The sequence below is a fragment of the Geotrypetes seraphini genome, chromosome 3 (genome assembly GCF_902459505.1).
Source record: "Geotrypetes seraphini chromosome 3, aGeoSer1.1, whole genome shotgun sequence".
In the NCBI taxonomy this organism is placed as follows: Eukaryota; Metazoa; Chordata; class Amphibia; order Gymnophiona; family Dermophiidae; genus Geotrypetes; species Geotrypetes seraphini.
Genome location: NC_047086.1, coordinates 343,569,607 through 343,594,708, shown reverse-complemented (window position 1 = coordinate 343,594,708; position 25,102 = coordinate 343,569,607). Strand labels below are relative to the sequence as shown.

General features: G+C 44.3%; 1 protein-coding gene across 2 annotated transcripts in view; it reads left to right on the top strand.

Annotated features, from left to right (window-relative positions):
• LOC117357971 (calpain-1 catalytic subunit-like) overlaps positions 1–25,102 on the top strand; it is a 114,656-nt gene that overhangs the window by 40,525 nt on the left and 49,029 nt on the right. For both annotated transcript variants that reach the window (XM_033939269.1, XM_033939268.1), the window contains exons 7-13: positions 120–205; positions 3,554–3,628; positions 8,522–8,682; positions 9,834–9,991; positions 13,803–13,814; positions 15,918–16,120; positions 18,588–18,624. In XM_033939269.1, the coding sequence (XP_033795160.1) occupies positions 120–205; positions 3,554–3,628; positions 8,522–8,682; positions 9,834–9,991; positions 13,803–13,814; positions 15,918–16,120; positions 18,588–18,624 (732 nt within the window). The remainder of the gene's footprint in view (positions 1–119; positions 206–3,553; positions 3,629–8,521; positions 8,683–9,833; positions 9,992–13,802; positions 13,815–15,917; positions 16,121–18,587; positions 18,625–25,102) is intronic.

Below are 25,102 nucleotides of genomic sequence, written 5' to 3'. Positions count from 1 at the left end.
CCTCTTCTGATTTCTTACTCTAGAAGCAATATTCCATGCTCTGTAGTGAGATTGTGGCATGAATATGATTATTTTTCACCTCATTCCCTGAGCTCAAAAAACATGCTTTGTTTTTTCAGGTATCCTACATGAATGGATGGGAATACCTAATCCGTTTATGGAATCCTTGGGGGAGTGGCGAGTGGAATGGTCGTTGGAGTGATAAGTAAGGCTTATTATTAAATTCCATTCAAAGAAAGGATGCAAAGCTCTCTTCATCCCAATGGACTACTTTTGCACATGTAAAAGCCATGATACACTATGGGGCTCATAATCCAAACAAAAATACGTCTAAAAACCTGCCCAAGTCGGCACTTGGACGACCTAAAAGACAGGTCATCGAAGTACTGAAAATTGAAACGGGTTTTTAGACTTATCCAGAGACTTTTTAGGACTCGGAATCCCGCTGTGTACCCACAGCTGAAAGGATGTTTTTGAAGGCGTGGTGAGGGCGGGAGATGGGCGGGATGTCGGCCGACCTACATTTAGTCATACTGCAGGTATAATTGAAAGTTTTACGAGACTGCCTAGATGGAACTTATATGTTATGATTTAGACGATGTAAAACCAGGTCTAAGGGCTGGATTTTGTATAGGAAAACTGGTCTCAGAAGCCACCTATGCGGCTTTTGAGATTCGCACACAGGCATCCTATATAGAATCACCTAACACCACGATTCTCAAATCGGCATCTACGTTATAAGCGCTGGTTAGAGAATTGTGTTGCCGCTGAGCTGATCACGGCAAGGGAATCTCTACTGAATCTTCACTGAATGACAGGCCTTCCCCTTCCTGGTGCATCATGGGATGTGCCAGGGAGGGGCCTAAGGCCCTGATTGGCCCACGCACTTTTGGCCCCTGCCAACCAGAATCTTAGGCCTCTTTCCCAGGGAATTTTGGGATACGCTGGGAGTAGCCTAAGACTCCGATTGGCCAAATCCCTTAGGCCATTCCCTTATGGGAGGAGCCTTAAGCGCCTGGGCCATTCAGGGCCTTAGGCCCCTCCCCAGTGCAGTAAACATGCCCTCTCCAGAAAGTGTCATAAAGTTGACCTGTTGATCACCAGTCTGACTACATATGAGTTTAGCTAAAAGGTTTTTATGGTTTAAAGTACCGTATTTTCACGCATATAACGCGCGCGTTATACGCGATTTTACCTACCGCGCATACCCCTCGCGCGTTATATGCTTGAGCGCGGTATACCAAAGTTTTAAAACATAGTTCCCACCCCGCCCGACGCCCGATTCACCCCCCCCAGCAGGACCGCTCGCACCCCCACCCCGAACGACCGCTCGCACGCGCTCCCATCCGCACCCGCATCCACGATCGGAGCAAGAGGGAGCCCAAGCCCTCTTGCCCGGCCGACTCCCCGACGTCCGATACATCCCCCCCCCCGGCAGGACCACTCGCACCCCCACCCCGAACGACCGCTCGCACGCGCTCCCACCCACACCCGCATCCACGATCGGAGCAAGAGGGAGCCCAAGCCCTCTTGCCCGGCCGACTCCCCGACGTCCGATACATCCCCCCCCCCCGGCAGGACCACTCGCACCCCCACCCCGAACGACCGCCGACTTCCCGACAATATCGGGCCAGAAGGGAGCCCAAACCCTCCTGGCCACGGCGACCCCCTAACCCCACACCGCACTACATTACGGGCAGGAGGGATCCCAGGCCCTCCTGCCCTCGACGCAAACCCCCCTCCCCCCCAAGAACCTCCGACCGCCTCCCAGCCGACCCGCGATCCCCCTGGCGACCCCCACGACCCCCCCACCCCCCTTCCCCGTACCTTTAGTAGTTGGCCGGACAGACGGGAGCCAAACCCGCCTGTCCGGCAGGCAGCCAACGAAGGAATGAGGCCGGATTGGCCCATCCATCCTAAAGCTCCGCCTACTGGTGGGGCCTAAGGCGCGTGGGCCAATCAGAATAGGCCCTGGAGCCTTAGGTCCCACCTGGGGGCGCGGCCTGAGGCACATGGGCCCAACCCGACCATGTGCCTCAGGCCGCGCCCCCAGGTGGGACCTAAGGCTCCAGGGCCTATTCTGATTGGCCCACGCGCCTTAGGCCCCACCAGTAGGCGGAGCTTTAGGATGGATGGGCCAATCCGGCCTCATTCCTTCGTTGGCTGCCTGCCGGACAGGCGGGTTTGGCTCCCGTCTGTCCGGCCAACTACTAAAGGTACGGGGAAGGGGGGTGGGGGGGTCGTGGGGGTCGCCAGGGGGATCGCGGGTCGGCTGGGGGGCGGTCGGAGGTTCTTGGGGGGGAGGGGGGTTTGCGTCGAGGGCAGGAGGGCCTGGGATCCCTCCTGCCCGTAATGTAGTGCGGGGTGGGGTTAGGGGGTCGCCGTGGCCAGGAGGGTTTGGGCTCCCTTCTGGCCCAACTACCAAAGGTACGGGGAAGGGGGGTGGGGGGGGTCGTGGGGGTCGCCAGGGGGATCGCGGGTCGGCTGGGAGGCGGTCGGAGGTTCTTGGGGGGGAGGGGGGTTTGCGTCGAGGGCAGGAGGGCCTGGGATCCCTCCTGCCCGTAATGTAGTGCGGGGTGGGGTTAGGGGGTCGCCGTGGCCAGGAGGATTTGGGCTCCCTCCTGGCCCGATATTGTTGGGGAGTCGGCGGTCCTTCGGGGGGGGGGAGGGATGTATCGGACGTCGGGGGGGGGGCATCAGGCTTTCAGGATGGGGACAGACCTTCAAGGGGGGACAGTGCACGGAAGTCAGTGGGGGTGAACGGAGAGTCGGGACAGCGCACGGAAAGTCAGGGCGGGCGAAAGGAGCGTCGGGCAGCATGCGCGGTATACCCGTGAGCGCGGTATATCAAAGTTTTTGTGCAAATCATCGTGATTTCTGCGCGCTATATTCGTGTGCGCGTTTTATACGGGTGCGTGTTATTTGCGTGAAAATACGGTAGAGACACTGTGAATCTGTTCAAGCATTCCATAATGCCAGATTCCCAGGATTCCTACATAAGTGATATGATTTTTAACTGTCTGTTTTTAGGATTATATGATGTTTTTATTCCACTCTGATGCTTTAATACATTTAATAAATACATTCAAATCAAAATATAAGGTCTGGGACAGCCTTGAGGGGAACTGGGAGGGTGAAAATTATTGCTACAGTTGAGTGTTATAAAACGGTAGGAAAATTCCCAGGTGGTTGTGGCTGTAGGTCCATGGCACCAGGTTCCCAGGCCTGGTTCTCAATGAGCTGGAAGACCAAAGGACCACATGGTTAAAAATAATAAAGGAATGATTATGGGGTGTCTCATTTACACCCTCCCCTCCCTTTTCACAGATCCATAGCGCATTTTTTAGCGCCGTCTACAGCAATAAAAGTTCCAACGTTCATAGGAATTCTATGAACATTGGAGCTGTTACTACTGTGGCTGATGCTAAAAACCATGCTATGGTTTTGTAAAAGTGTGTGCGTGGGGGGAGGGGGGAGGGTTAATGCCATATATAATCCTGTGTTTTAAGAACATTCACTCTCAAATGATTTACCATGTCTACTCTATTGACAGGTCTAGAGAGTGGGAAAAAATAGACGTGACCTGGAGGAAGCGATTGAATATACCAATGGAAGATGGGGAGTTCTGGTACTTTCTTTAGTTTTATATTTTTACAATAAATTGTTATTCAAGAAAACTGAAACCATTCATATTTAAATATTTTTTTTAGTATCAATTCATCATCAGCAAGGTCATTGAATAGTTATAGATGAGCTTATATGATTTTAAATAATTTTAGAAATCTTTAGGTCTTTTTACCATAAATATTAGACTATCCATCTCTTTGACTTCATTTTAACCTGTCTTAAACATGACTGAATAAAAATAACAGTAGCTCTGATTTCTGCCAGTGCTGCTTTTACATTGTCTCTGACCCCTACCATTTCCTTCTTCAGTTCTTAAAACCAGGTTTACATAATTTTCCTGGTCATTTCATCTTCTTTGGGAGGTTGATTAAGAGTTCTTTCCTGCGCCATCTTTTTTTTTCTCTGAGGTGACACTCGAGTCAGACCTGTTTGTCTCCATCAGCAGCAGCATACGTATTTGTATCTTTCTAGCTTCTTTCTACTCACCATTCTTTCTGGTATATCAACCCACTTCGGTTGCTTAGATGTGAGTTGTGGGAAGCTCTTCTTAACACTAAACAGCAAAGCTATTAAGTTCTTAGTATGCCCAACTCTGCATTGCCACCTACTGTATATGCCTATATTGTAAAATATGTGCTGTGACACACTGTCTATAGGACATGCCTCTCACGGTGAGAGGCACGTCCTGTAGGAAGTCAGTCGGCATAGATGATTCCTCCTGGCCGGCTTCTCTCCTCTGCTCCCCGCACCTCCCAGATCCTTCCACCGGCCGGGGCACTGGATTTAGTGTGCTGCCGGCCGGAAAGTTTGTGAGACACTGCTATATAGAATAGACTCAAGATGCCTAATGCTAAGTGCCTTGTTATAGAACTGCTCCCATCATGCATAAGAATATACAGTTTATCTCTTAGAGGAATGTTATGGGGCTATCAGGCATCATTATCATATGAATGACTTTGTAAGTGTAAATCCCCTGCTTCCGTTTTATGATCCCTACTTTAGCAAAGGGGTTTACCCGTGGGGCTACTGAGGCCTGGCAACATTCAGGGCTCCTTTTACTAAGGTGCATTAGCGTTTTAGCGCACACCGAAGATTAGCGCGCGCTGACCCCCGCGCTACGTGGAAAATACTAACGCCAGCTCTATGGAGGCATTAGCGTGCAGCGTGCACGGCAATGTAGCACGCACTAAGTGCACGCTAAAACTGCTAGCGCAGCTTAGTAAAAGGAGATCTCAGTGCAGCTACAGTGGTCTTTGATGGGGGAGGGAGGGATATATCTCCACCTATACATGATGGAATATCCATTCCAATAAAGTTTACTGAAGCAAAATGTATTCATTTATTTTTTAAAAATTCATATCTTCTACATCCTCAGTTCTGAGCGGGTTTCATAAAAACATGCATAATCAAATTATTATACTTCTCCCCTCCCCATTCGCGGTTTCGGCAATCGCGATTTCACATATTCGCGATTTTTTGGGGAGGGGGAAAAAAGAAAAAAAAACATAGTTTAGCCTTCCCCCCGGCATCCCGGCCTTACCTGGTGGTCTAGCGGGCTTTCGGGGAAGGAGCGATCTTCCTACGCTCCTGCCCCGTGTAGATCGCCAATAGGAAATGGCTGTGGGGAGTTCCCGTCGTAGTCTTGAGAGACTACGGGAACTCACGGCAGCCATTTCCTATTGGCGATCTACACGGGGCAGGAGCGTAGGAAAATCACTCCTGCCCCGAAAGCCCGCTAGCCCACCAGGTAAGGCCGGGATGCCGGGGGGAAGGCGGGAGGGAGGCGGGGGTGGGTCAGAGCCAGACCAGAAGATATTCGCAGTATTTCACCATTCGCGGTCTGGCTCTGCCCATATCCCCCGCGAATCCGGAGGGAGAAGTGTACAAACATATAAAACTCATATAAAATGTGATTCTACAGCTGTTCTCATAGAAAATTTTACAAACATATGGTAAGCCAAAAGTCTAACTATAACAAATAAACTGACTTACTTATATTCTCTCTTGAATAACGTTTTCACACCTCTCCTGAATTGCCTCATAGTAGATGACTGCTTGATTTCAATTGGTAATAAATTCCACAAAACCTCACCCTGTACTGACCCCATAGACTGTCGAATTCTTACTTGTCTCACCAAATTCAATGTCGGCATTTTGAGATTCATCTGATTCTCAGATCTCAATGCCCTCTTCGGTGGGTAACTAGAGAACAATGAGCTTAAAACTACAGGACAGTTGTCTTTCAAAACTTTAAAGATCAAACTCAAAGGGCTCCTTTTACAAAGCCACGCTAGCAGTTTTATCGCACATACCGGATTAGCGCGCGCTATAGCATACGCTAGCCAGAAATTTACCGCCTGCTCAAAAGGAGGCGCTAGCGGCTAGCGTGCGCTATTCTGCGTGTTAAGGCCCTAGCGCAGCTCTGTAAAAGGAGCCCAAAGTCTTAAACTCAACACGCCAGGCACAGGTAGCCAATATAAACTACACACAATTGGTGAAATTTGTTCATATTTGGAGGCTCGCTCTATAATTTGGGCCGCCGTTGCAATAACGAATAATACTTGTTCTAAAATGACATGCACAAGCAATCAAAAATTACAAGACTGGTCTTCGGGACATTTGGAGCATTGAGATCAAGCATCAAATTACTGCATCTCAATGGCCACGTATTTGGGCTTGGAGGATGAGATATAGAGTGTCTGCATCTATGAGATAACTTGTTTTTTTCTTTAACACAGAGCATTTTGGACCCCGGTTCGTTTACAGAAGTTAGATAGCTCTAAATCTAATAGATGCTGGCACTGTCATCTTGAAGCTGGGACATTAGATCATTTGTTATTCTATTGTCCGTTAATACTTGCTCTTTGGAAATCAATATGGGCGTCAAATAAATAACTTGTTAGATAATCCGGTGGCATTATCCTATGATACCGTATTGTTTGGCATGTCAATGAGGGCAAAAAGCCAAATATCCTCTAATAATAACAAGCTTCTACTTATTATGACAGGGGTTGTCATACAACAGATTACAAATAATTGGAAAAATTGGGAGAGACTGAATTATAGCTTTTGATGGAACTCTTTGTGTCATGTTTTCAAAATGGGAAGGATAATTGCCGTGCAGCAAGGAAATTTTAAGAAATTTTAGGTTATTTGGGAGCTATTAACAAGATACTGTAAAGATTGAAATTATTGCATAGAATAAATATTAATTCTCTTTTGTTCATACACGTCTAGGGGGGGTGGGAATATTTTATGATTTCTTCTGCTTATTGGATATAAGGGGGGGGGATATTTGATGAAAGCTATAATTTGATGATATAATAAGTAATGTTAAAGTTTAAAATGATTGTATTTGTGTTATACTTATTGTGAGTTAAAAAAAATGAATAAAGATTTATTAAAAAAAAAAAAATACAATGTTTTAGAGCAGTGGTCTCAAACATGCGGCCCGGGGGTCACATGCGGCCCGCCAGGTCCTATTTTGAGGCCCTCAGTATGTTTATCATAATCCCAAAAGTAAAATAAAACCGTTTCTTGATCATATGTCTCTTTAGCTATAAATTACAATATTATTATTAAGACTTAACCAAAAGGAAAGATTTATAAACTATAAAGAGTTTTACCTCAAGCAAAATTGTCATTTCTTTAATAAGATATGAACTATTTTTTTCTGAGGCCCTCCAAGTACCGATAAATCCAAAATGTGGCCCTGCAAAGGGTTTGAGTTTGAGACCACTGTTTTAGAGCTTCTTTGGCCTCACTAGCCTTCCAGACTCAATTAATATCATGAATGGGGACTTGCTGTTACTGCTACAAACCGCCCCTGCAAACTGTGCAGATCCAGAGGATGCTTCTCTCTTCCCTTCTCTTGTCTTTATTTTCCTTAGAGTGGGCTTTGCAGAGCACCTGTGGTAGTTATTCTTTTATTTCTCCACAGGTTCCACCATTTACAACTTCTGGGTCCAAGTTGCCAAGTTTTATTTTGGTTTCATATACTGCATTTCAAGGGAAATATCAATGTGGGTCCAGTACACAAGCAAAACATTTTTCTGTATATTTTCAGATTTTTCGCATTTATCGTGATTTGTGGGTCATTTTGGATCATTTCTCACATTTGTTTTAATTTTAAAACATGTTATTAATAGGGCACTGGAACTTTGTAATGTGCACAAAGTAATTCTACGCACGTTATTTTTTAGGTATCTTGCATTAAAGTAATTGAAGATGTAAAGCCATGCTAACAAGTACATAACCCTACTGGCCTGGAAAGCAAAAACTCTCTCCTAAGAGTAGTAAGACATAAAGGGGTCCTTTTATTAAGGCGCGCTAACCTATTTAGCGTGCACTAAAAATTAGCGCAAGCTAAATGCTAAGGCATTCATTATATTCTATGGGTACCTTAGCATTTAGCGTTTGCTAATCTTTAGCGTGCACTAAATTGGTTAGCGCTTGCTAAATCCCTATGCATGCCTTAATAAAAGGACCCCAAAGTGTCCTTGTGCACGGACAATTTGTATTATATGGACCTTTTACGAACTTTATGTTTTAGTATTTATATCTGAATTTTTATATTAATAAACTTTCATTGCTAAACTTCTCCAGGGACATCCAGAGACTTTGTTCCATCTTTTTTTTTTTTTTTTGATCTACCAGCACTTTTGGTCCTACTTTTTTCTGACCTGGTTTCTTTTCCCAGTCACATACAACCTCTTTATTCCATCTAAAACTATTTTACCTCAATCCTTCACTCCACCCCACCCCCCATTCACAGATGCTATGCATAAATTGTGGAAAAGTCTCCCTCCCAATGGGTGGGATTACGCTAATGTATTGTATTAGAGACTCTATACATTACTATATAATAACCCTTTCAAATCTCTTTTTTTAACAGGATGTCTCTTAAAGACTTTGAGCAACACTTTGACCATATATATATTTGTAACCTGACACCCATATTCTTAGAATTCAATGATCCTCCGCAGCCATGGAGGAGGACCATGTATGTTGGTCCATGGATAAAAGGAAGCATGGAAAGCCGTGGCTTAATTTATGGTAATGCAATTAATTATTATTATTATTTCCAAAATATGATAAACCACCAATTGTATCCACTATTGAAGTGGATACAAGTAGCGCGCAAGAGCACTTCAAACTCTGTGTACCGTGATCCGTGCTTCCATGCTGCGTAGCTGATTTCCTTCCCCGATCTCCGACACCAGCTGACTTTCTGCCTTCTGACTAAGCTACCGCTGCTGGGATGCCTCTTCTTCTCACCCCCGGACCAGCAGCGGTGGTTTCATCAAGCAGCCGCAGGGCATTTGCTAGGCTGGCTCACTTCGATAATGCGAGGCGGGCCTGCCTAGCAAAAGCCCCGAGGCTGCCCGGCCTAGCAGATGCTGGACAGAGAGCAGGGAAGGGAAAAGGGGTACTACTGGACAGGGGGAGGTAAATGTAAGGGAGAAGGACTACTGCTGGACAGGGGGGGCAGGGAAGGGGTGCTGCTGGATAAGGGGGAGGTAAAAGGAAGGGAGAAGTGCTACTGCTGGACAGGGGAGCAGAGAAGGGGTACTGCTGTACAGGGGGGTGGTAAAAGGAAGGGAGAAGGGCTACTGCTGGACAGGGGGAGCAGGGAAGGGGTGCTGCTGGAAAGAGGGGAGAGACAGAAAGAAAGAAAGAAAGACAGACAGACAGCGGGCAGGGAGAGAGGCAGAAATAAAGAAAGACAGACAGGCAGGGGGAAGGGAGAGAGATAGACAGGAGGAGAAAGACAGAAAGACAGACAGACAGATAGGGGGCAGGGAGAGAGAAAGAAAGAAAGACAGACAGACAGGGGGCCAGGGAGAGAGAGAGAGAGAGAGAGAGACAGAGACAGAAAGAAAGGAAGAAAGAAAGAAAGAAAGAAAGAATGAAAAAAAATGCCTAAGTCTATACATCTATTCTAGCACCCGTTAATGTAACGAGCTAAAAAAACTAGTAGTAAATATAGAAGGTAGAGATGGGAAAAAAGGAGCAAAAATGAAAGAGGAAGTGTAGGAAGAATAGAAAAATGATTGAGATGGGAGGTTCTATAGGTTAGTTACCAGGTGAACATGTTTCCGTCTGACTGTGGGAGTTAGCCAGGCTGCCTCCCACACCCTGAAAATAGGGCCCTAAGTCTTGTGTGACCTAGATATTAACTGGGATTTTTGTCTCTTTGGCCATAGAAACTATATTTAAGAATCCCCCTTGCCTTGTGACAGTGAGGGAATCTGATCGATTTAGTACAAGCTGCAATGTACTGGCATCTCTCATTCAAAAGCCTTGTGGGCGACAGATTATGTTGAAACGTGATACAATACCCGCTTATATTATGATACAGAAGGTAAGAATACCAGCTTCACTGCAGATTCAACAGTGTAAATGTATACTACTATATTACATTTGATTCTGGTATTAATTATAGGGTGTCACAGTAATTAGAGCCTGGACCATATTACCCCCCTTTTGAAAGAAAAACACTGGCTCCCAATTTCTTGTAAGATAGTATTTTAAATTCTAATTATTCCAGTTCCAAAATGTTATTGATATTTTATATGGTAAGATACAATAAAGCAGGAGAAACATATTAAACAAATTGCTCATAACACTATTAACACAAAGCTTAGGATATTAAAAGATGAAATCCTTGAAACTCTCTCCCTCCCCCCCACCCCTCATCCCATTTGCAGAGGGTGAAAAACCAACATCCATCCATATATACATGCATACATCTCCATTCTTTCACTATAATTCAACTATTATCTGCAAACTCTTGTATGGGCGCCCATAATAATCTAAATTTGGCCCCTTTACCTCTCTTCTCCATTATGACCGCCTCATATTTCCCAACTAAACACACTGAATTCCACCAAAACTGGAAAGATAACAAGGATGCATTTTTCCAGGTTTTCAAAATGATTGCTACAGCAGTAAGTATAGCTACCAGTCTTTTATGAATATAAGTGATCCATCACTGTAGCATATGTCAAGGGAACATTTATATGGAACATTATTACATAATAATTGCCACTGCTAGGTCAGACCAGTAGTCTATCGTGTCCAGCAGTCCGCTCCTGCGGCGACCCCCAGGTCAAAGACCAGAGCCCTAACTAAGATCAACCCTACCTGCATACGTTCCGGTTTAGCAGGAACTTGTCCAGCCTTGTCTTGAATCCCTGGAGGGTGTTTTCCCCTATAACAACCTCCGGAAGAGCATTCCAGTTTTCCACCACTCCCTGGGTGAAGAAGAACTTATTTACGTTTGTACTGAATTGATGTGGCCCTGCTGTTAGGGGCCACACAATGAGAGACCTCACACTCAATATACTGTTCTTAAACAATAACAGCTTACAAGAATAAATCTTTCAGCATATGGAGTAACAGAGTGTTCGATCACAGGCCTGAGATCCAATCTGTTCTAAATATGGCCTCTAAAAAGCTGTCTTTTATAAATTTCTAGGTGGCCAACACCACGTTGGTCTATACCACATGATTAGTTTTTATTGGTTATTTCTTTCACATCATTACACTTGTTAATTTGCTAATTGATTTATAATATTTGTGTTATGTTATACGTGCGTCCTGTTTACCAGAAGATCTATCTTTTCCCGCATGTGCTGTTTTAATCATCTCTGTCAGCAATTTCAAGCCAACGGCCAGTAAAAGCCTGTTTGTCACATGATATTCTTGCAAAATAACGTACTTTTATATTCTATTCTTGATCAGGATGCTGATCAGGATGGGTCTTAATCCTTTTTATGATATCATAGCAGATGTGGTGCTTGCTTGCCATGTAAAGGGGTGAGTTTCACTTGCTTTGTTTATCATGAGTTTCGCTTATCTCAGCAGGTTATTTCCCAAATACTGTATAACAGCTGACCATTATAGTCAGAATGTTTTGTGAATCATTTTTAGGCCTTTAATACAATGGTTACTTATAGTAGAGGTTGGATCAGGGTTGTTTTTCCATTTTCTTCACCTTTAGTTCTACCTAAAGGGCTTATTTCGCTTCACCTGTATCAGTACAAGGACTTACTGTTCTTTCCCCTCCTCTCAGAATCTATCCCCTTTTAACTTTAGAGAGTGTCCTCTCGTTCTTCCTACCTTGGAGAGGGTGAACAACCTGTCTTTATCTACTAAGTCTATTCCCTTCAGTATCTTGAATGTTTCTATCATGTCCCCTCTCAATCTACTCTTTTTGAGGGAGAAGAGACCCAGTTTCTCTAATCTCTCGCTGTACGGCAACTCCTGCAGCCCCTTAACCATTTTAGTCGCTCTTCTCTGGACCCTTTCAAGTAGTACTGTCTTTCTTCATGTACAGCGACCAGTGCTGGATGCAGTATTCCAAATGAGGGCATACCATTGCCCGGTACAGAGGCATGATAACCTTCTCTGATCTGTTTGTGATCCCCTTCTTAATCATTCCTAGCATTCTGTTCGCCCTCATCGCCGCCATTGCGCATTGAGCGGATGGCTTCATCGACTTATCAACCAGTACTCCCAAGTCTCTTTCCTGGGGGTCTCTCCAAGTACCGCCCCGGACATCCTGTATTCATGTATATGATTTTTGTTACCAACATGCATCACCTTACACTTATCCACGTCTAACCTCATTTGAAATGTCACGACCCATTTCTCGAGTGTGTTTAAACAAAACCCAACAAAATTCCAGAATAATATATAAATCAGAAAATATCCTTTACATAAAATACAAACTACCACAATCTCAAATATGATATGTGTGAAAACCTGGTAGGGATCTCCTTTTCTCATTCATTGCATGCTGGTGTCAAGAGAGTTCGGGCCCATTTTACAAAGCCACGATAGCCATTCTGTCGCAGTAAATGCACTAAAGCTATTCAATTGCTGCGGGCTTCAATGCATGTACCGCAGCAGAATTGCTATGATAGTTTTGCAAAAGGGGCCCTTTTTATGCTGTTTAAGTGATAATCATAAAAATACTTATATGAACAATACCTTGTGCGTATCTATTATCATTCGAGTATATTGTTCACAAAAATCTTCACTATCTCTCCATAAATGCAAAAGATCTGTGTAGGTTTCTCAGTCGCTTAATTCTTGACTTCATGACTTGGATTCAGTCAGATTTCACCTGTCTCTAGGTTTCTGCAACAGGGAGTATATAAACTCAGTTGTCTTTACATGCCCACAATTATTCCTGCCAAACAATATTAATCAATCTGTTATCTCAACCTATATGTCAAAACTATGCAAAATTGAAAACACTAAAGAAAAAAATATATACAAAAAAAAAAAAAATGAATGACAGTTTATGAGCCAGGCCTAACTCTCCTAATATAGTTCTAATCTAATCTAATCTAATCTAAACCTTAAGTTTATATACCGCATCATCTCCATGAATATGGAGCTCGACACGGTTTACAAGAACTTAAAATATTAGGTAGAGAAGAAGAAGGATTACAAGAACTTATGTGAAGAAGGGAGGAGAAAAAGGGGGGGAGGATAGAGTTACAATTTGATGAAAAGCCAGGTTTTCAGTTGTTTGCGGAATAATTGAAGGGAGTCCAGGTTCCGCAACGTTCAATATAACAAACCAAAAACACCAACATCAACCTTTTATGTTATTTGATTATTGGGGGGGGGGGGGTTTACTTTTAATCTCCCTAAATATATTTGATTTTTAAAGGATAAAGCCATAGATGAAATATGGTTTCAAATTTTGCAATTAATAGGAAGAAAGGGCTGCATTTTGCATTTCTTCATTTCTGTGATGAAGGAACTGTTACTCTCATTGCTAGTCAAAAGCAGATTAACTTGGCCCAGTAAAGGAAAACTTTCCTTCTGTAGTTTGAGGAACAAAATTAAATGGTGGCAGGAATTCGGTCCTTGGCTGAATTACACAATTCTGAGTGCATGAGAATTTACGGTTCAACTAACATTCATGTTAACAGACACTTAACTGGAGATCTTTTGTGAGTTTGGTTTAGGAATTGGTACCGTACATATTCCCTATCCTTCCTTGGATGTTGTATCACAGTCATCTTTTCTGTAGTGGGGATATTGCTGTGTTAGGACAAATGTCTGTTTGTACAGATGAGACATTATGCTACATTGATGCTTTACTTGTTGAAGACAATTTTAACTCGTGTCGGTTTCTGTTCTTTTTTCCCCAGGTTGACCCCAAGGTACGTTCCTTTAATTCTCTGCAAGCTCCAGTGGAACATTTAGTTGTTGCAGATATCGTGACTATTAGTGATGTGCATTTATTTGAAATTACATGTGGAAATTCAGTTTGTCATCTGTACCTCAGAATGACAGGAAAAAATATGCTTTTTCTGTTTCGGAGAGCGTGCACACTGCATATTTGCTCCCGAAATGAAAAAAATTAAAATAAAGATCCTGCACTAGACACAAAAAACATAAGAGACATTTCTTGCTTAATAGAGCTTACAATCTATTTATTTATTCAATTTTCTACACTGTTCTCCCAGGGGAGCTCAGAACAGTCTATATGAATTTATTCAGGTACACAAGCATTTTTTCCTGTTTGTCCTGGTGGGCTCACAATCTATTTAATGTACCTGGGGCAATGTGGGGTTTAAGTGACTTGCCCAGGGTTACAAGGAGCAGTGTGGATTTAAACCCATAACCTCAGGGTGCTGAGGCTGTAGTTTTAACCGCTGCACCACACTCTCCCTGCAATCTGCTACTGCTTAATTTTATGTAGTACTACTGCTATAGCATGCTAATAATACTGTGTGTGCCTTTTGTTACCTGTGCCACTCTGTGTTGGAATAATCGAGATCATTTCTATATTAAGAGTTTGCATGCAAGTATGAGTGTGTGAATTGTGACAGCATGAAAGTGAATCAGGGTGTAAACTGAATGAATAGAAAAAAAAGCTTACAACATGGGACTAGATGCACTAAAGTCAGCGATCGTGGCTAAACGAGTTTTTACTGCTGTAGCGATGATCGTATTTGCCGATCGATCGCCCATTTTCCGATCCAGCCATGCAAATTAGCTATTTAATATTAAAACCCAATGCAAACTACCCGAGTGACTAACATTGCTTGGTGATGCACATAAAAAAAAAGATATGAGTTTTAGCGATCAAAGAAAGTGACAGGTCAAGACCAGTCACTTACCTGTCTTATCCATAACTTTTTTTTAAATGGACACAGATGTGTTGCATGCGCACAATATCTGTCTCATTAAAAAAAAAGAAAAAAGCCACCCTGCCGCCGATAACGGCCCACCCCGACATCCCCCCCCTGATAACCCAGAACTGGCACCGGGGACCAACACCCCACCCTGTACCAGCAAAAATCTGCAGGAAGGATGCCTACTCCCTCCTGCCATGCTGACCCCCCCCCACCCCCGCGCTAGAAAAAAATTGGCAAACTTCCCCTCATGGCAGCAAAAATGGCAGGAGGGATGCCCCCCTGCACCTGAACCCTCCCCCTTCCCACTCCCCAAATAAGGCAGAAGGGATGCCCACTCCCTCCTGCCAGTGAACTCACCCTGCAGGAGCAGGAGGGATCAGTCACCGGTGATGGTTCGTCGGGGAGATATCAGGGAGGGCTATCATCAGAGGGGAGGGGGGATTTTTTTTTTTTAATGAGACAGATATTGTGCACAACTTCTGTGTCTATTAAAAAATAAAGAAAAAAAAAAGTTTCCTGCCCTGAACAGCTGAGTGGCTCTGTGCATGTGTGAGAGTCGCTCTCACAGTAATCATTCAGATGGGAGAGATGGGGATTACGACAAACCTCTGCACAAATCATTTGCACGCAGAATTTTTGGTGCATCAATAACACTTTTAGAATCGGCCATAAATCGGAGCGGAGCAGATCTATGCGGTCTTACCGATCCTGTTTAGTGCATCTAGCTCTCAGTAAGACAGACGAGTGTTGTTCGGGATAATGTAGGAAGTGGGGCTGATCAAAGCAGTGCTTACAGAAACACTTTCAGAAGTTTCTCTGAGGGTTAATAGATATCAACTCATGTAAACACAGAATCTGAATATTGCCCTTCCTACCATAGGGGGGGGGGGGTAAGATGTGGTGCTGCGGTTGTTCTAACATGTTTAAATTTCCGTACATCCTGTCTTTTCTGGAGAAAGTTTACTTCTGCAAATTGTGCGGGTACCTATCATCACAAAATTTGCAAAAGAAAATGCTGCAGGAAATTTTCCTTTGAAAATGAGCTTGCAATACTGACAATCTTTGTTTTTACTGCATTGTTTCCTACACAATATCATTGCTTTGTTCTCTGTTCTTATGCAGATTCTGGAGGATGGGTTACCAAACTCATTCTTATATCAAAGTAGAACTGAGGATTTGAGCAGTGATTTAATTGCCTTACATGATGTCAGCTTTAGAGGTACCCTGAACCCTGGAACGTACCTCCTCATTCCCTACTTTATGAGGACAGACCGGGAGTTAGACTTTATTCTCCGAGTCTATCAGAGAAGCACAGACTATGCTGAGTAAGTAATAAAGGATGTGTGGTTACAATCAAAGCAGTTTACATATTCAAGATGGGCACTGAAGATGGGTAATGAAGTGTGAAGTGCCTTGCCCAGGGTCACAAGGCGCAGCAGTGGGAATTGAACTCGCAACTTCAGGGTGAGGAGGCAGTTGCTCTAACCACTAGGCCACTTCTCCACATCTTATAAGCAACTGATTCAGTATTCGGCATAACAGTTCAGGTGAATTTTTTTCCTGTTCTTCAATGACTACTAGACTATATCGCCAAATCTCTGACTCCTTCAGACAGAGCAGGGGTAGGGAACTCCGGTCCTCGAGAGCCGTATTCCAGTCGGGTTTTCAGGATTTCCCCCAATGAATATGCAGGAGATCTATTTGCATGCACTGCTTTCAATGCATATTCATTGGGGAAATCCGGAACACCCGACTGGAATACGGCTCTTGAGGATCGGAGTTCCCTACCCCTGAGACAGAAAGACTGTGGTGTGCCTGCACTGCCAAGATTCATCATTTCAACCAAATGCTTACACACACAAACAAATGTGTTTTAAGCAGTTTCCTAAATTGTAATACATTTTTACACAATCGCATTCCAGAAATTTCATTCTACAGACAGGTCCAAGGTAATATATAGAAATAAAACAAAACAACCCCCCCCCCAATGAAATAAGATAATACCTTTTTTTATTGGACTAACTCAGTGCATTTTATGATGAGCTTTCGAAGGTAACCCTTCTTCATCAGCTCAGAAATAATAAAAATACAAAAGGTATTACCTTATTTCCTTTGTTTTATCTAATATAATAAAACGGTAAGTCGCGCATGCGCACTTCCTATGCGTGCGTCCGTTTTCCATGAGCTGTAGCACACATAGGAAGTGCGCATGCGCGGCTTACAGACCGGCCTCACGTGAGGCAAGACAAGTGCCATGCGCGCCCTTCCCTGCTCTCCACCGCTGCCGGCCGCTAGCACCCCCTGCCCTCTCTGTCGCCTCCCGGCTCCAGTGGCGTAGGCAGCACTATAAACACGCTGCTTCGCGCCCTTTTCTGCTGATTTCCTCTGCCGCGTCTTTGATGACATCATCGGAGACAGACGCGGCAGAGGAAATCGCCAGTAGAAGGCCGTGAAGCAGCGTGTTTAAAGTGCTGCCTATGCGGCTGGAGTCCCAAGGTTTGTCGGCGGTGGGAGGGTCAGGAGCAGGCCGGATTGACAATGCCAGTAAAAGAAGGGGGAGGGGCCGAACGGAGCAGGCAAGATAAGGTAAGAAAAGGGAAAGGGGGAGTGGGGGAAAATGCTGCTACTGCTTCTACACAGGAAAGGGGGGGGATAGGAGGGAAATGCTATTGCTGCTGCATAGGGAAGTGGGATGGAAATGCTGCTGCACAGGGAAATGGGGAAAAATGACACACAGACAGCGGGAGGGAGGGAGACAGAAAGAAAGAAAGACACAGGGGCAGGGAGAGGGACAGAAAGACAGACAGAGAAAGGGGGCCAGAGAGAGAGTCAGCGGGAGAGGGAAAGGGGGCTGCTTTGGGGGGAGGGGTGTGCTTGGGGCAAACAGCTTTGCTCTGGGGGGGAAGACAGAAGGGGCCATGGAGAGACAGGGAGAGGGATATGGGGCTGCTTTGGGGGGGAGGGGTGTGCTGGGGGGAGACAGAAGGGGCCATGGAGAGATAGGGAAAGGGGACAGACAGCTTTGCTCTGGGGGGGAAGACAGAAGAGGGCCATGGAGATACATTTGGGTGGGAGGTGAGTGCTGGGGGCAGACAGCTTTGCTCGGGGGGAGGGGGAGACAGAAGGATACAGACTGCGGCCAAGGAGAGAGAGATAAAGAAACACAGACAGACAGACACATCTATTCTAGCACCCGTTAATGTAACGGGCTTAAAGACTAGTTTTTATATATTATCTATAAATAATGGAGTTCCTTTTCACTCCTATATCTCTACTCCTCTCCCTTTTCCTTTTTTCACAATTTCTATTCCTTCTTATTCATGAGGTACCCACTGTAGACAATAAACTGCTTTGACGGCTTTCTGAACGATATATCAAATTTTCAATAAAACTTGAAACTTTACCATCCACCAACTTTGTATCACTACACAACTTTAGGAGAATATTCCTTGGATATTTAGCAAAACTGAACCATGAATCAAGAAAGAATTTTGGTTTTCCTGGTTTGGAAAGGGATTATCTCACTGTGTTCATGGATAAAGGCTCTTCATTGGCCAGATGGTCAATAACTGGATTTCATCTGATATGATGTGTAGTGTACCCAGTTCTCTATGCATAGAGTTGAGTATTTTTGCCCCACGCTCTCTCCAAGGTCATGATACTCAAGCAGGTTTCACATGACTGAGTTTCCAGTGACTGGGCTATGACTCCTTTATGATAACCTAATACATTTCTAGATCAGTAACAGTACAGCGAAGGAAACAATAATATAATTTTATTTTTCCTTTGCAGTGAAGTAAATAACAGCAGGGCAGAAGACATGCCAACGGTATGTAATATATGAAACATAGAACATGATAGCAAAATAAGACCATGGGGCTCATTTTCAAAAAAAGTTAGACATCCAAAAGACAGCATAAACTGGCACTTACTACACTTCCCCCTCCGTATTCGTGGGGGTTAGGGGCAGAGCCGACCCGCAAATAATATTCTGACCGTTTCTGCCCTTATCACCAGCTTCCCCCGGCTATTTTTAGCCCTGTAAGCCCCCCCTTAAGCCTTACCTGGTGGTCTAGCAGGTTTTCAGGCAGGAGCGATCTTCCCACGCTCTTGCCCCGTGCAGATCGCTCACAGGAAATGGCTCCCTTGAGCTCCTGTAGTCTCTCAAGCCATTTCCTGTGAGCGATCTGCACAGAACAGGAGCGTGGGAAGATCGCTTCTGCCTGAAAACCCGCTAGAACACCAGGTAAGGCTTAAGGGGGGGGGGGGAGGCTTACAGGGCTAAAAAAAGCCCCAAAAATTTATTTTTTGGTCAAAAATTGTGAAGAACCAAATCCGTAGATATGGAATTCGCGAATACGGAGGGGGAAGTGTAGTCATAATGTCCAAGTGGCCATTTTCAAAACTGACTTTCTAGATGCCTTTCTGGTCATTTTGTCTCCAATGTGTCTAAATCTTAAGGGAGCGTGTTAGAGGTGTGTTTTCAGTGAGCTTAGGACTTGGATGTTCTGCAGGGATAATCAAACTGTTAGCAAAACTCCCAGGGCATCATTTAGACGTTACTCCCCCATTGGTTACCAATCCCCTCCTACCACTCAACAATGTGAAAAAACCTCAGTACATTCCAGCATGAATTACAGCTTCAGATGACCACACAGACAGCTGAGCAGAGCAGAGGGGTATTCTAAGGGGTACTGCAGTGAATGTCACATAAAAAGTCCCAGGTACACGTCACTATAATCTGCTTATATTGTATGGTGAGCCCCTCCCCAAAACCTATTGTACCTACATAAAGATGACACTTGTCGGCATAAAGGCTACTTTACAGGTGGCTAAAGTAACCCCCTGTTTTACTAAAGTGCTCTATGGGGTTCATAATAAAAAAAAAAATAAACATCTAAAAAGTGTCCTAAATGGCTACTTGGACGATCAAAACACCTGATCGTGCAAGTACCCATAACCAAAGCTGGTTTTTAGACGTATCTATAAACAGCTTAGGCCTTTTTTTTTAGCTAGCTAGCGCAATTTAATAGAATAGGGGGTTAATTTCTCTTTGAACTGATAAACTTATACAGGAGGTATAATGGCAGATAAGGAGTAGACACTCCGCCTAGTTCAGTACCATAGATACTGCAAGATTACAAGCTTTATATTCATACAGTGGCATACCTGACTTGTTTGCCACCCAGGGTGGAGCAACCCCTCCTCTGGCCGGAGAACCCCGCTCCAAGTAGTGGAGGGGGTACGTGGAGTAGTCATGGAGCCGTGGTCTGCATATGTGCAGTGGTTGACTCTGCCAGACTCCTGCCCTGGAACAGGAAATCGACATCAGAGGAGGTGGATCCCTTGGCTGCAGAGATTTAATAGTAGACATTCAGGGGCAAATTCTATATACGGTGTCCTGATTGTAGGCAGTGGTAGGCGCCTTACTGCTGTCTAACCAGCCAATCAAGATGCACGTTTTTTGTTTAAGAAACACCCTGAGGCAAGCGAACTACACTGTAAGCATTTTCGCGAGCCTAGGGAGATGTGTAGAGCCGCTTAAGCTCGCCCTAGGCTAGGCATGAATGTGATTTCACTCGGAAGTGGCCTTAGGTGAGCTTAGGCGGCCCTAGGCATCTCCCTAGGATTGTGATAGGCGCATGAAATGTAGATGAGCAAAATAATTGATTGTTACGAGCTCATTATGCGATTAAATTATGCATGCAAATTTGGCACATGCCCAAATTTGCACATGCAATTTTGAGCACCATATGTAGAACTAGGGGGATAGTGGCAACACACATGCGGTGCTATCCATAGACTATCCTCCATGGTAAACGTGCACAGCCATGTGCATGTGGACCAGCTCACACTATATATACAATGTCCACTATTAGGACCTGCTATGTGCACATATAAGATGGAAGCCAATTTCTCAGGGACGAAAAGTGACCTTCTGGAATAGTGCTAAACAACGAGGCATGTCTCTTTTGGGAGGGTAGGTGGTGGGTCCCACAAGCATTGGCAAGAAGAGTATGGAAGGAGATCTGGAAATCCCTGGCAAGGCAAAGACTACATGGCCCATAACCCCCCCCCCCCACACACACACACATACACACACACACATACACACACACACCGTAACTAGGTGAGGCCATGGCAAGCCAGACAGCTACCAAGCTGTCCACTACACTTGGAATATACGCCATGATTCCAATTATTAACACATGAAGGCCTGGCTTCTCTAAACGGCGCCGTTATTGGCGACCACCTTAAAAGCAGCCACTGATTGCATGTCAATCGTGCCTCTGGCAAAGGTAGGGCACCTACCAGCACCTAAGATAAGGTGCCATTGTTTATAGAATATGAGCCAAAATGTTAGCTTCTACTTTACAGTGCCTTAAGTGAATCTCTCCATAAAAGTGGCTATTAAATCTTTCACGAGCATATACATTATCTACAATGCTGTTAATGTAAGGTAAATGTTTTGTCGCTGTGTTAACTGTATGAGAAGATGCTAGGCACACCACCAACAGTTAACACAGAAGTTTTTCAATTGCCATATGTTAATCTTGTTCATTGACATGTGAAAACTGGTAAACTTTAATGCAGATTAGTAAAAGCGGAACCTAAGATATATCTGGACCATTATTCAAAACAAATTATATTCACCAGTAGTCCATGAATTTATAACTTGCCAATCTATGGATTTTCATCCAAAGCCATGATTGAATGGCCTGATACTATCTGTGTAAAAAAGGGACAGAGGGAGAATAAAGTGAGAGTGTTAAAAAAATAATCCAGATAGCAGCCGTTTTCAGCTGCTTTCCGGATAAGTTATGTTTAGTTTAAGTCTGTTGAATAATGCCAATGTGGTGACCATCTAGTACAGCGGTCTCAAACTCGTGGGCTGCATGCGGCCCCCCTGGGTGCTATTTTGCGGCCCGCGGTCTTGTACCCGATCTCGCACTCTGGGCAGGAAGAGAGGCACTGGCGTCAGCTGACTTGCTACTTCCTGCATCCGTCGCATATGCCGGGACTCATGCCTTTGCGTATCTGCCGGATACACAAAGGCAGGAGTCCCGGCATAGAAACATAGAAAAAAGCAGCAGAAAAGGGCTATAGCCCACCAAGTCTGCCCATTCCAAGTATCCCCTCCCCTGAATTTACTCCCTTAAAGATCCCACGTGAGTATCCCATTTTCTCTTAAAATCCGTCACGCTGCTGGCCTTTATCACCTGGAGTGGGAGTCTGTTCCAATGATCCACTACTCTTTCGGTGAAGAAGTACTTCCTGGAGTCGCCATGAAACTTCCCTCCCCTGATCTTCAGCGGATGCCCTCTGGTGGTCGAGGGTCCCATGAGCCAGAAGATATCATCTTCTGACTCGATGCGTCCCGTGATGTACTTATATGTTTCAATCATATCTACCCGTTCTCTTCTTTCCTCAAGCTGCAATTTTTTAAATCTTTCTTCATACGTGAGATCCTTGAGCCCCAAGACCATCCTGGTGGCCGTTCGCTAAACCGACTCGATCCTCAGCACGTCCTTTCGGTAGTGTGGTCTCCAAAACTGAACACAGTACTCCAAGTGAGGCCTCACCATGGCTCTGTACAACGGCATCATAACTTCAGGTCTCCTGCTGACGAAACCTCTGCGGATACACCCCATCATTTGTCTTGCCCTGGAGGAAGCCTTCTCCACTTGATTGGCGCGATGGCAGCAGGCAGTGGCAAGTCAGCTGATGCTGGCGTGATCTCGCACAATGGGCAGGAAGAGAGGCTCCGGCGTCGGCGCCAGCTGACTTGCAACTGCCTCCTGCCTTCATATATGCCGGGATTCCTGCCTTTAACAGTTAAATGAAAGATTTACCTCATGCAGAATTGTCATTTCTTTAATAAGACATTAACTATTTTTCTCTGTGGCCCTCCAAGTACCTACAAATCCAAAATGTGGCCCTGCAAAGGGTTTGAGTTTGAGACCACTGATCTAGTACATACTGTATATAGTTGAATACTGTATATACTGGTATATATATTTTTTTATTTCTTTTTTTTTTTTAATTCTTTATTCATTTTCACTTTCAATTAACAAGTATAAAATATGATATCTTATACTATACAAAATCACTTGTACATTCTTAACCATAAATCTTAAATACTTTAAATTACCCCCCCCCATCCCATCCTCCCAGCCCTCCCTATATCAATAATATTCATTCATATATGTATTATATCCCTTCTTATTATAATTTTTTTTTATTTCTTATATACCGACTGACAGCTATTGCAGCAGTGTATCTTCAGGGACATTAGATATTTGTATTTATTTAGGAGTTGATATTCAAAGTGATTTAAATGGCCAGGAGAGGACTGTCTGGGGATATTCATCAGCACTTAACCAGATACTCCCACTGAATTTCCCAACTGCTCATGCCTAAACCTACTAATTTGTAGGTGTTTTGGGGATGGAGTTAGGGTGGAGCAGAAACCTAGCTGGTTAGCAGAGATTTTCAGTGTGCTAACAGCAGTGGCGTGTGATGAGGGTTTTCAGGGGACTTTTTTGTTCACTTTTCGCTTGATGCAGTATGATTTGTTCAGTAGGCAGCCTGTTCAACCAGTCAAACTGCATCAAACAAAACAAAAAAAATCAGGACTCGGGTGAGGATTCTCTGAACCCCCATGAAGGCCCTGACAGTACAGATCTGAATTTGATTGGCTGAGCAGTATCTACCTGTTGCCTGCTTAGGCAATAAAATTGAGAGCAGTGCCTGCAGGTCCTTTAAGAGGTAGGGTGAATCCCCTGAAGGCCCTGAATGCACACCACTGGCTAACAGGCTGAAAAACTGCATGGTTAGGATAGAAAAAAGGCTATTCTAATTTTATGTCTGGTTACCTTCTGAGTCCTCTCTCACAACCTCCCCTTCCGGAGACTATCTTAACTCCCCCTTCCTCCCATCCACCTCCTGAAAGCCATTCAACACCTGCCTTCCAATGCCACTCCCCCCCCCCCCCACCTCCTAGAAGCAGAGTAAGGTCTTTCCTGATATAGGATGAAGCAGCTGTAACAGGCAGAAGCAACAGTTAATAGGGTGCTTCTGCAGAAATAAGAACCATGAGATGACCCATCTCAGCTTGGTGACATCTGAAGAAGGCAATGAAATTATGACTGGTCAGTTTGAATAGTTAGCCACCTTTTTATGGCTTTGGCATTACAAAGCAGTGGACACTGGAGGATTAAATGACTTGCCCAGGGTCACAAGGAGCAGCACTTGAATTTGATCTCACAACCTCTGCGTGCGGAGGCAGCAGTTCTACCAGCGAGCCACACCTTAGTTAGCTAAAAGACGGCATACAAAGCCAAATAACTCTCTCGGAAGTTTCAATGTCTGTTATTGACTGCTTACCTTGCTTTTTAGGTCTGGCCATAGTTTGGTTGATACTAGTAACATTCTAAGAATAAATGCATAAATACATAAGCATTACCATATTGTGACAGACTTGATGGTCCATCAAGCCTGGTATCCTTTTTCTAACAATGGCCAATCCAGGTCACAAATACCTGGCAAGATCCCAAAACAACAAAATAGATTTCATGCTGCTTATCCCAAAAATAAGCAGTGGATTTCCCCAAGTCCTCTTTAATAATGTTTTTTTTTTCTTTTTCTTTTAGAACTTGTCCAAATATTTGTTTTTACTACATTCTCTAAAAACAAATTCCAGAGCTTACTTCCACATTGGGTGAAAAAATATTCTCTCCAATTTGTTCTAAATGTACTTCTTAGTAAATTCATTGCATGCCCCCTTGTACTTTCAAAAGCATAAACAAGTGATTCATGTCTATCCCTTCCATTCTATTCACGAATTTATAAACCTCGTATCATATTTCTCCTCAGCCATCTTTTATATATAAATGTGACAGCTGTACTGGTTAAGTGTACTCATAAAAATTTGATTAACTATAATTTTCTAAAAATGATATTCATTTGCAAATCTCCTTACCTCAAACTGTCTTAGTTCATTCTAATGTGTAGGAGGCAATTCTATAAAGAGATGCCTACATTTAGGTCTCTAGAGGACACCTATGTGGAACCTACTCTATCAAGCAGTGTCCCGCAAACTTTCTAAAGCAGTGGCACACTAGATTCAGGGCCACGGCTGAAGGGCATCCGGAAGTGCGTGGATGTCAATGTGATGACATCGCGCGCATGTGTGATGTCATCACGTCAACACCTATGCACGCGTGGAGGTCCTCCAGGCGGGGCCCTGAGTCTGCATCTGCTACACTGGTGGGAGGTGCTGGAGGTGTGGAGGGGAAAGACACCGG